The following is a 13,720-nucleotide window of genomic DNA, read 5'->3' as shown; positions in this document are numbered from 1 at the left end:
TATATATATATATATATATATATATATTAGTGCTGTCAAACAATTAATCGCGATTAATCGCATCCAAAATAGTTTTTGTTTACATAATATATGTGTGTGTACTGTATATATTTATTATGTATATAAAAATACAAACACATACTATATTTACATGTATATATTTATATTCATATAATTTATATTATATATAAATATATTTAATCAATAAACACATTTTTCTTAAAGCTGCGGTCCGTAACTTTTTTGTTTAAAAATTATTCAAAATACATTTTTGAGCAAATACATAACCAACCAGTATTCAAAACTATCACCTTACTTTAGCTCGATTCAGAATGTCTTATGGATATTGCTCAGTACTCTCTGGGGAGACCCTGATTGGCTGACCTTACACAATTCATAAGAGTAAGAATGCACAGGTTTTTTTTATAAGTCTGTCCTGAAACAATGTTGTGATTACAAGCTACCAGGTCGAGTACTTACTGGATTTGCCAGGTTAGTGGCTTCAGTGAGTTTTTATTTCAAGTATTTGAAGGCTACGCCATTTAATTGCTCACTTGCTGTTAAGTTGTGCTGTTTTGCATAATGGAAAACATATTACTTTGAATTTATATCACTTACAGATGAGAATATTACAGCAAAATGTAGTGTCCTGCTGATAAATTGGTTTCAACCTCATTAAACAGCGCAGGCAATCTGTCAAACAACTTGACACGGCAATCCTAGCACATGAAACTTAATGACTTTAATTGAAGTATGTAGTGTGTTCATGCTTTGGAGAACTCGGGTAGTACACTTATTTCTCTGCCACGTCCATCCACCATCTGTTTTTCCTCCATGTACACTAAAATTCAAAAATTTGGGGTCTGAGATTTTTACGTTTGCTTGTTTGCAGAAAATAATACTTTAATTCAGCAAGGATGCAATAAATAAATCACATGTGACAGTGAGACTTATAATATTACAAAAATTTCAAATATAAATTCTCTTCGTCAAAGAATTCTGGAAAAAGTGTCACAGTTTTAACAAAAATATTAAAGCTGCAGTCCGTAACTTTTTTTATTTAAAAATGATCCAAAATCCATTTTTGAGCAAGTACATAACCAGCCAGTGTTCAAAACTATCACCTTACTTTAGCTCGATTCACAACGGTAAGCTTGTAATAATGTTAATTTGAGTGGTACGGATAGGTTTTCGCGGAAAATTCGAGCATGGCACTGCGTCATTACGTACATCACGTCTGTAAACATAAAGAAGTTGTCCCGGCTAGTATGCTATATCACACGTGAGGATGCTGCAAGTGACGGATCGTTTATAGCCTTTTCTCACAGCAGCTGGAATAAATGGTGGATCGAATTTGAAAACAAATTATAAGAATAATAACAACTGGCACGGTTTGATGTGATATTAGCTAACCGATCATTAGATTTAATCACCATTGATTGCGCAATTTACTGTAATGTTTTCCTCAGTTGATCAGAACAAAAGTGGCAATTGTTACTTACTTGTTCAGATGACATTCTCCAGTGAAAACTCTTATTTGGGTCATACTTTCAAGATGTAGAATCAGTGAATACAAAGTGCAGTATCCACACCGGTGCGGTGACTGACAGCCACACATTAGATTCATCCGCGCTGGAGCCGTGCCGGGGCACAACCCACGCAAGGAATATAATTCCGCAAATAGCTGCAATTGCAGGTTTTCAAACAGAGATGGCGACAAAGAGGCAAATCTTACGGACTGCAGCTTTAAATATATACATGCATGTATGTGTATTTATGTATACATAATATATATACACAGTGCACACACAGATATATAGATAATCACAGATTAATCGTTTGACAGCTGATATAAAATACAATGCATTACAGAATTATTCATTCTGGAGTTTTAAATGTAGGTTGATTTAGTATTTACACATTTTTTAGATATTTTTCATAATATCTTCAAAAAAACAAGATTTTCTCTTAATCATATTATATTTTACAATTTATTATTATCTGTGTCTAAAGTTTATTGCTTGCTTAGTTTGAATGCTGGTCACGTATTTACCCAACATTCATTTACTTACTTACTTTTAATGCATTAAGTTTGCTGTGTGGCACCCGAGGGTGTTTCTCAGCCCTTTGCAAGCAGTCTTGACGTGAATACAGCATGATGCAATCATTGCACGTCTGTGACAGCGAAACACGCATGACCGTTCGGACGGCATTCAGGTGCTGCATTCACTCCCAAAGTAATGCTGTGCATTCATGCGACAGCGCAGGGTGACATCTGGAGACGTGTTTGGCGGTAACGGGGGAGTGGGCGGACATCTGGATACATCCATATCATCTCCCTCTCAAAGTCCATTTGTCATCGTCTCCGTCTGCCTTATCACTGCTATCGATTGTGGTGGGTGGGCAAAAAAGGAGGTGGGTGTCAATAGACGTGTCACGGCAAACATGAGCCAGATAGGAGCATAATGAAGTCATCGGACAGCAGCTGTCAAGGCCTGACTGATTTGGCTTAGTGACAGCCGATGGCGACTGGAGGCCTGCAGGAATGTGCGGAAGGCTGAGATATCTGCCAGGGGTCGGCCCGGGGTCAGCCGTCTCACTGCCAGCTTCAATTGGACTGTAAAAAGACATCTCACTATGAGTCCACGAAGGCCATAAATGATTCAGGGCCGGCTGACTGCAGTGAGGATCCATAACAATGCATTCAGACACAAACCCAGCATCAGGCATCTATCATTAGCGCCACATTTATGTAAGTAAGCCCGGATTAAATATTTAAGACTTTGATTGGCCTAGCAACTGAGATAACGTCTGCTAAGTTAAGCATCACTATAACTATTGATGATCAGCACTGAATTTCAGTTTACTCAATTTTTCTACATTCTGAAATTCTGCATTATGTCTGCTAGGAAATAGGAATCCATTCCAATTCAATTAGAATTCTGCAAATTAATTAGAATTTAAAAGGCATCCTCAATTCCGTTTGGAATGATGCTTAACCCTACCGGTGTTGTAATAAAGCTCAAATACAATAAAATATAAATATTAGACTGAAAAGCATTAACTTAACACAAAAATGAGAATTGCTGTCTTGGCAACTAATTGAAGTAAAATAAGTTGAGGTACTAACATTATTCAAACTAAAACTGAAAGAGTAAATAAATGTAAATAAATAAAAAAGATGTATAAATATAAATAAAAAAAATGATAAAATCAAAAACAAAAACTAATAAAAATTACAAAAGCACAAACAAAATGGATACAATGAAAATGAAAATGAAAATGAAAACTGAAGATAAAAATAAAAGCTAATTCAAAATATTATAGAGATGAATTCGTATATTCTTGTATTTTATAAGATAAACTTTAACTTTAAAAAAAAATTTAATGAAAACCAGAATTGTTGTCTAATTACTAACATTAAGTAAACTAAGTAAACTAATATTACTTAAACTACAATTCTAATGAAAACAAAATATATTTAAAAAATGATAACTACCAAATTACTACAAACTAAAATTAAAATGAAAACTAAAAATATGAAATCTCATTTAAAATATCTATAAATACTATAATTGTACACTATAGGAACTACATAGAAACACCCTGAAAACCAGCCAGAACAACCTGGCAACCACTGAATATATAAAAATGTAAACTATTTATAAATGCTGTAACAGTACAATAGCAGCAACTGGGCAACAACTTGGCAACCACACAGAACACACAAGCAACACCGGGACAACCAGCCAGAACAACCTGGCAACCAATGAATATATAAAAATGTAATCTCATTTTAAAATATTTGTAAATACTATAATAGTACACCATAGCAAATGTATAGCCATACCCTGGCAACTACACAAAACTCCCTAGCAACACCTTGACAACCACTCAAATCACCCAATCAACAACCTGGCAACCCCAAAGAACACCCTCTTATTGTGGCAAGAATGACTACAATATGACTTTTTTTACTGTATTTTTTATTTATGACATAATTTTCCTGGTCTGATCCATGTCAAACCCTGGGTTATACACACGTGCAACAGGTGTGAACTGCACACACAAGAGGAGGTTAAAAAGAGCACCAGTTCTTCACTTTTCAGTCCATGTCAGCTCCTCATCACTCCTTTCTGCTTTATGCTCGCACAAACTTCCATAAGCCTCCTGCTTGCATGAGGGAACGTGATGGATTTCATAGTCAAGGTGCTGGTTTAATCCAATTTTAATCCATCACCCCGGGCCGGAGTTTGAGATGGCTTTTATTCCTTTTGTCAGGTTACTGCTGAGAATGCAGCCCATTCTTATTTTTCATTCATACTAACGTGTACAAAAGAGTTGTGCGCACACAAAAGCACATTAAAAGTTACGCAATAATTCATTTAAGAAGGGGTAGTGCAAGCTATCAAAACCATATATATATATATGCTTTAAAACAAGCCACATGCTGTATATATTTAATCTATATTTAAACAAAATGTAAACACATTTGTTTTATATAATTGTTAAAAAGAAGATAGATTTTAAGTAATATTTAAATATATATAAATAATATAAAACCTTATATAAATTTGATATGCTATTATATTTATTTGTCTTTTTTTATTTATGTAAATCAATTTTATTTTAATTACATTTGATTTAAATATTAACATTTTATAAATTATTCTTAAATCATATACTAAATAGTAATATTTAATATTATATTTATTTATTTATTTATTAATTTTTTATTTATGTAAATCAATTTTATTTTAATTACATTTGATTTAAATATTAACATTTTATAAATTATTTTTAAATCATATACTAAACTTTGTATACATCATTCATTCATTCATTTATTTATATACATTTTTATATTAAATAAAGAACAATAAAAAAATATTTATAACTATTAAATATATCAAAATTATATTTATTTATTTATTTATTAATTATTTTGATGTTCAAATATATTTAAATGATATACTAAGCTTTATATATATTTTATTTATTTACATAAATGTGTATATTAAATAAAGAAAAATAAAACATTTAAATCATATAAAACTTTATATAAATTGTATGTATTTATATTTTTATTTGTTTAATATCTAAATTTATGTAAATCAATTTTATTTAAATATTAAAATTGTATTCAATTATATTTTAAATCATATACTAAACGTTGTATACATAATTTATTTATTTATATAAATTAGCATATCAAATCAATTAAAAAACAATTATGACTATTAAATATATTTAAATACATCTAAATTATAATAATTATATTTAGGTATTTATTTATTTATTATTTTGATATGTTTCAATATATTTAACATACATTTGTATATTAAAGAAAGAAAGAAAAATATGTTAAATTTATGTAAAGTTGTATAGATTATAAACTATTTTAAATAATAATAATAATTATTATAATTATTAATGTTGTTGTTGTTATTTAAATATATAAATTACAAATATTTATATATGTATATATGTATGATTTTGCTACATTAAAATATATTTAAATAATAAACCAAACAAACAAATAAATAAATAAAAACTGCATGTACAATTTCTTGCAAGAAAAAGTACAGAATAAGGCAGACGGCTTATTTAATTGGAAACAGTTTTATCTTGTTGGATGTCTATCAGGAGCTACAAAGGCATTCATGTATGTGGCAAACTTCATTAATAAAATCATTTCTATAACATTAAACTCTAGCCTTCCACTAAAACTGCTTTAAAATATGGCCCGCTAAAGTGAGATATGACAAGCTTCTAGACCTCCCAAGAGCCAAGACGCAGATATAAATGAAATGTGTTGAACAGCTGTCAGAGACAGTACAACAAGGTATTAGTTACTATCATGAGATAAAGCTTTCAGTACATGCTAGTCAAAGACCTACTTACAATTAGTAGTTCAAGACATCATTTTGCATAATACGCAAGAGAAAGTGAACTCATTTTGGTCTCTAAGACTCTAATCAAGTCCAAACAAGCATCAACTCCAACTTACATGATAAGACGCATGACAGATTTGCTTTAACCATATGCTACATTTACTTCTAGCTGTGCTCAACGAGTGTGTAAAGCGACCTGGAGTTACAGAAGTCCTCCTCGAGAGACACAATCTGCCATGGAAAACGTTTTCTTCCATCAAACCCACGAGACACACACGGCGCGGCGGCCCCTCCACGGTGACAATGAATACGTCACAAGCACACCGGGAAAAAAAAAGTCAAATGGAAAGTGCAATCTCTTTGTGCTCTGCTCTTTTTTGTCCCTGACATTAACATGCATTGTGAGGCAAGGCGCACATCGCCGAAGTCACGTAGCATTCAGAGGAAGACGGAATTTTAAGGAAATGGAAGTGGCGAATCCTGGAAAAAGACGAATGGATATAGAAGAAAGTGTCCATGCAGCAAATCCTTCTGTAAATGGGAATCAGAGGCACAATGCAGGCTGAAGTATTTAATCCATCAATAGTGATTCCAGCAGACAGCGGCGTAGCGCTTTAACATGAGGGTCAGGCCTGTGACTACCAAACAAACTGTATTTACCATCTACGTGATCGGCATGCACGAGCATTTTGTTCGGATCAACAACAGGAGCTGTCTGTCGAGACTCAATGGAGATCTGAACATGTGTGTTTCACCGAGCAGAAACAAATGAGGCAACTGTTGAGTATAGAGCTATAAAAAGTATAGAGTGAAAGCGTAGAGCTATAAAATGCCTCCATGTCTCGGATCATTCATTCATTCATATATTTATTAATGGTTAGGACCAATTAAAGGTGCAATATGTACGATTTTTTTATTAAAATATCCAAAAACCACTAGAACAGTGTTATATATTTTGCTAACTTGTGTACTTACATTATCCCAAATGTTTCGAAGAATGTTTAAATCCAGAGAAATAAGCAATTTTAACTAGTTACACGGACCGTGTCTATAGTGTCATTGTGTGGCCTGCCAATGATATATTATATATATATATCATACACCCTCGATTTCCGGTTTTGTTTTGTAGAAAACATGGAAACACCAAACACGCTTTAATATGTTGTGCATTTTATTAGACAGGTGACGACCGCACAGAGTAGCATAATAACAGAACTTTCAAATGTATCTAGTATGATAAAACAGCGCTGCTTTACCCCACATACGCACGACCAGAAGGAGCGGAAGCGCTAAAGTGTGGCATAATAAAAGCTCCGCTGCTTTCGAGCCGTGTGTCACTCTCGTCTCTCATTAGCAATTGCTTCAGCGGCCTCGTTTCGCGTCGATGGCTTTCCGCCTCACTCTGCTTCATACTACGATGTTAATAAATCTTTAATACATTAGCTCATCCATGAACATGATTTCTGCCCAAGTCCCGTCGGATTGCATCGGCTGTGGGGATGAAGACGACAACTCCCATGATTCCACACTCAGTCACGGCGTCATCAAACTACGCCTTTGTTTATTTGCTTGTTTTGAATGTGCGCCCTCTAGCGGTCAAAACTTAGATATTGTACCTTTAAGAGTCAGACAACTCAATATAATTCATTCAGGAATAAATTATGAGATCTCATGAGTAATTTTTCAAAAATAAAAATTCAAGTTATAATGCCCTATGAATATTCCTCAACAAATTGTTTGAAAACTAAATTATCTATGAAAGATAAATTGAAAAATTGTGAAAGAATTACTAATGAGATCTCCTTTTTCCTCTAAAAAGCAATGAGATTAAACTGAGGGGGGAAAATAAATACATATATAAATACATATATACATATCTTATCAAATTCTATGAGGACTAAATTATCTAGGACATTATAATTTATAGATAGCAATGACATTAGACAAAAAACAAATTAAGATGTTTCCTTAAACCTATCATCAAATTCTTTCCAGAATAAATGATCTAGGATATTTTAATATGAAATTACTGATGGGATCTTTTTAATATTATCTTAATTTTTTTTTGCTTAAAAGAAATTATGAGATTAAACTGAACAAATGGAGATGCTTATTTCTCATTTGCTAAGACAATCTCAATATGATCTATTTATATTTATAAATATAAAAGTATTACTTTCTTAAAAAAAGAAGAAAAAAGAAAGACAAAAAATATTTGTTGACCCTTAATTATAATTTAATTAAAATAAAATCTATATAATATAAATTAAATAAAATAAAACATTGCATAATGCATCCTTGAATATAAATATATGTATTAATTTTGACCCATTATTATATTAATATTAATAGTAATATTTATTACTACTATTAATATTATAATATTATTCATCTTTTTGAATATTTTTCATTCATTCAAGACTAAATGACCGGGGCTATTATCTGAAGACCTACAGATAAGATCTTTTTAATATCTCACCTGTTTCTCCTAAAAAGCAACAAGTTTAAATGGAGCAGTCCCGCTTCTCATCTTCTCATATAATATCTCAAAACCTAAAGTCCGAGATCTCAATATGAAGGTCTTGCTATCTTGACAAACCTGAGCACAGTTTGAGACATGGCTGAGGTTTTTCTTTGTTTGTTTTTTTCCCTGAAACTGTGCATGTGAATTTAGCTACTAGGGTCTTTTACATAGAAATGAAACTCAGAAAGGCTCTCCACTTAATCTCATTGCCGTCCAGCTTATAAGAACTGAGATATTAAAGAGATTTCATTTGTTATTTTCCTTTCCTCTTTGCTGACTCTGTGTTTGGAGTCAACAGATCTGAAGTTGAATGCATACACAAAAAAGCAAAGTACAGCTATTAGAGAAACAAACATGTAGCAGAGCGTGTAAATGAGATGCATTTGTCGGGGCTCATTTCAGCGGGGACCGCCACAGTCACATCAGACAGGTACACTAACTAATGCCGAGCTGTTAAAGTACGCCACTAATTTTAGCGAGCTGTCAAGTAATAATTGGGGAGGAGGTGTTCGCTGTGCCAGTACGAATATGCACGCTTACATAATCTATTTGCGGAAATTATTTTTACAGTTGAGAGAAGAAGAAATAACTGCCTGCTTCCCGCAAGAGACGGTTTAATCGCTGTTCCAGGCCTTCGCTGTTTACGTGATTGAGTGGATGTGAACGGAAAAGGTGGCAAAGTTCAAGTAAATAGCTTGCATTATTCACTGAGAATACATTTAACAAACAGTAATTAGAGGGCAAATGCAAACGGGGATGCTCGTTATCTGGCAGTTTTACTGCGGTACGGCTTGTTGACTTGCATTGAAAGCGCACTTCAGTGAATTATGTATGTCCCATTTTCTAGCTTTCAGGTCGTAGTAAATGTGCTCTCTGTACAAGAGGAAATCCATTTCATTTGAGCACCTTTATGACTGTATAGTCATTCAGAAACTCTCTCCGTCTTGCGCTTTCTTTCTCACAGAGGAAACAGACTTAACACTTACTAAGTGCCAAATTGGAGTAAAAATTGTTCTGCAGGTAACTTTATTAGCAACTGCAACATACATTTAGACTGACTTGTAAAAATTACATTCTCAACCATACCCGTAAATAATTATAGAAATATACACTACCGTACAAGTTTGAGGTCACTAAGATGTTTATTAAAAAAGTATCTTATGCTGACTTAAGGTTCCATTTATTTGATCCAAAATACTGCAGAACCAGGAATATTGTGAAATATTATCACAATTTAAATGTTTCTATTTGAATATATTTTAAACTGTAATTTATGCCTGTGATGCAAAGCTGATTCATCATTACTCCAGTATTTATATGAATTCATTATTTACCAAGTAATTTTAATATAGTAATTGTATATGAAGAATTCATAAAAAAAACCTTACTGACCCAAAACCTTTGATGATATTTCTGATGTTAAATTAATTAAACATTAGATAGTGTATCCTTGACTAAAAGTAGTATTTTTTGTAATAAATAATAAAATAATAATAATAAATAATAATAAATAAATGTAATTAAATAATTAATTAAGAAATATGTTTGTTTTTTTACCCCCGACTATAACTATGGTGAAATATAAAATTAAACATAAAATAAAATAAAGTTGCATTAAATTTAATTAATTAAACATTAGATAGTACGTTCTTGACTAAAAGTATTGCTTTCTTTAAAAAAAACAATAAATAAAATAGTAATAATAATTTTTGACCCCTGACAATAACTGTGGTAAAATAAAATAAAATAATCATTTCATAATGCATCCTTGAATAAAAGTAAAAATGTACCAAAAAAAAAAAAAAAAAAAATTATATATATATATATATATATATATATAATTTTCTGACCCTTGACTATAATAATGGTAAAATAAAATAATAAAATAAAATAAAGTTACATTCAATTAAATGAATTAAACATTAGATAGTGCATCCTTGACTAAAATAATTACTTTCTTAAAAAAAAAATTATAATAATAAAATACAATAATAATAATGATAATAATAATAATAATTTCCCCCCTGACTATAACTGTGGTAAAAAATAAAATAAATTAAATTAAAATAAACATTTTATATTGCATCCTTGAATAAATTATACCTTTCTTAAAAAAAAATATTTTTTTAACCCTGACTATATAACTATGGTAAAATAAAATAAAATAAATAGTGCTGTCAAATGATTCGCAATTAATCGCATCCTAAATAAAAGTTTACATAATATATGTGTGTGTACTGTGTATATTTATTATGTATATATAAATACACACACATGCATGTATATATTTAAGAAAAATATATTATATTTATATATTAAATATATTTATATATAGTTTAAATTATATTAATATAAATATAAACATGTAAATGCATGTAAATATTTTCAAAATATATACTGTATGTGTGTGTATTTATATATACATAATAAATATACACAGTACACACACATAATGTATATTATATAAACAAAAACTTTTATTTTGGATGTGATTAATCACGATTAATCGTTTGACAGCACTAAAAATAAAATAAAATAAATTACAAATTTAATATAATAATATAAATGTAATAAAAAAATATTGCTAAATGTTGCTTTTCTAAGTGATCAAACTTTCATTTTTCACCTGCTGTACGATAGTCCCACAGCCCAAGTAAGTGAAGGAGGGACTTGAGCCATATTTAAAAGTGCAGAATATTGTAGCAACCATCCAGAACAACATAGCAACACACTAAAAACACTTAAACACCCCAAAACAGTCTCCAGATTGTATCCACGACACACGGCAAGCACTAAAAACAGATGATTATAAACCTTTTGATTTCCAGTTGAAAGACACTTCCGCTTTGATTTGAGGAATTTACTTGCATTCTGCCAGTGTTAAACATGTGAGCCGATAATGGAGGGATTGTTACATCAGCGGCTGCGACGTGTCGCCTCGCTCTGAGGGACATCACACCGCCGTCAGCCTCTGACAGCCACCCGAGCTAATTGTGACAGTTCAACGCTTAGATCACGTTGTGTGCCGCTAATTCAATACCCCATGCATCATTTTCTCCATTAGAATATGCAAATGCACCCAACTCTGAACATCGCCTTGCTTTTTTCTTCTCCTGCTCTGTCCTCTCCTTTCCTTACCCACACACACACACACACACCTCTCTCTCTCTCTCTCTCTCTTTTATGGTACGGCTGAGAGTGGTTGAATAATGTGTCAAAGGGACAAGTGGGACAGAGGAGTTTGGGATTAGGGAAAGTGTGTGTCTGTGTGTGTGTGTGTGTGTGTGTGTGTTTGTGAGAACAAAGCATATGGCAGCAATTTTTATTTTTTATTTTTTGCATATGTGCTGACAGGGATGAGTCTTGAACATATTTCACGTTAAAATGTACAATATTTAAAAAAAAAAACTTTCAAACCTTTAGAAATTAAAACCAAAACAGCATGTGCTAAAAATGTTTAAAGTCAACATGGTATGTTTTTGCAACCCATTTTACTTTCCTAGTGTGACAAATGTCTGAAAAAGCAGAAACAATAGTAGAATAGAATATCAGAATTTGTGTGTGTGTGTGTGTGTCTGTAAATGTATTTATTTATTGAATTTTTGCGAAATAGAAAGTTGAAAAGAACAGCATTTATTAGTACTGACCCAAAACTTTTTTAATATAGACAAACTATTTTAATATTGTTCAAATATATTTAAAATATAAACCTGTTCTTTTGAATTGTAATAATATTTTACAATATTACTGTTTTTGTTGTATTTTTTGGTCAAATAAATGCAGTCTTGATGAGTATAACAAATATACCCTTTAAAAAAATAAAAATTAAATAATATATATATATTATTAATATATATATATTATTTTCAATTGGGCCAGATTCTAAAACAGTGCTATATATATATATATATAGCACTGTTTTAGAATCTGGCCCAATTGAAAATATACACATTTATACATATTTCTATGCATATTTTTATATATTAATATACACAATCTGGCCCAATTTAACCCCTGTTTCACAGGTGAATCAAATGATTAGATTTTGATGAATGATTACAAGGACCTTTGAAATTCTTCTTCTTTGGAATAATATGCACCAGCTGTTCACAATAAGACCAGTATGTGAACTGAGAACGTAAACAGGTCATTTTTTATTTCAAGCTGACTTTAAAGCTGCTTTATGTAATTACTGCGCCACCGGCTCTAACACTGCCAATAAGACAGTTTTGATAACATAGCCTACTCATCATAAAACACTTACAGCAAATCCTGGAACAGAACGCAGGTTTAGTGTCAGCGAGAAATGTACGAAGGCAAACGAATGAAAATGAAAATGACTAAAGAAGCCATTGTGAAAGCCAGTCGGCTTGAGCTGGAAGAGCAAGTTCATTCACTAGTGGCCTTCTCTGATTGCAAACACTTCATCCGCCAAACTTACACCACAGGTTACAGCACAATTTGACATGCTGGAGAGTTGAATGAAGCCACAATCTTTACACTCTTCAGTTGCATCTACTCTTGAATAACTACACACTTCACTTTTAAAACAACTTAACTTAAAATTTCACAACACACAAACAATAATAGAGGAGCACTCGTTTCTTACCCCATGTGAAGGATATGTGAGCCAGCCCCAGTCTCCTGATATTTTGGTTGTGTCCAGGAGATTCACTGTAAATTGAACAGAAAACACATTACAACAGCTTTCATCATTACAAGAACTTTTCATCATAATTACTGACACTCTATTATCTTGAAGCACATCCAATGGCATGAGCTGATGCACATCTGAGTTCATTTTGATAGACTGCAAGGATACACTTCTCATTCAAACAAACTGCTCGTACAGTGCTCACCTTTGACCTCATCACGTGACTGTCTAATGACAATAATACAATCTGTACAGGACATAATGAGTCACAAGGATCATCCTCTCAAGGCAAGAGTCAGCGCCATTACAAATATGTTCCTCAATGAGTTTGAACCACTTAAAGGCTGGATCAATATGTTTAACCCAGCACTAAACACTAAGTAAATGCACAAGATGAACTGCTTTGTTAAATTTTTCTGAGAGTTGTAATGACATAAAATAATAATAATAATAACAATAATAATTGCTCTGGCATTTTTATGGTTCATTATCATTACTGTAATTGTTTGTTGTATTATTTTTAATATTTATGTATTCACTGTAAAAAATGACTTTTAGTTGAACACTAAAATATTTAATCAATCAAGTATCTCTTGTTTTTTGTGAAAAATATAATAATAATAATATTGTTTATTTGTAATTATATAT

The 13,720-nt window shown here is 31.7% G+C and overlaps 1 protein-coding gene across 2 annotated transcripts in view; it reads right to left on the bottom strand.

The window, feature by feature from the left end:
• The window catches only part of LOC107565732 (ephrin type-A receptor 8-like), a 96,530-nt gene that overhangs the window by 60,754 nt on the left and 22,056 nt on the right, over nt 1-13,720 (bottom strand). For both annotated transcript variants that reach the window (XM_016251000.1, XM_016251001.1), the window contains exon 2: nt 13,028-13,092. In XM_016251000.1, coding sequence (XP_016106486.1) covers nt 13,028-13,092 — 65 coding nt within the window. The remainder of the gene's footprint in view (nt 1-13,027; nt 13,093-13,720) is intronic.

This window comes from Sinocyclocheilus grahami, unplaced genomic scaffold, assembly GCF_001515645.1.
Source record: "Sinocyclocheilus grahami isolate Dianchi unplaced genomic scaffold, SAMN03320097.WGS_v1.1 scaffold1021.1, whole genome shotgun sequence".
Classification (NCBI taxonomy): domain Eukaryota; kingdom Metazoa; phylum Chordata; class Actinopteri; order Cypriniformes; family Cyprinidae; genus Sinocyclocheilus; species Sinocyclocheilus grahami.
This window is presented reverse-complemented; position numbering and strand designations above follow the sequence as displayed.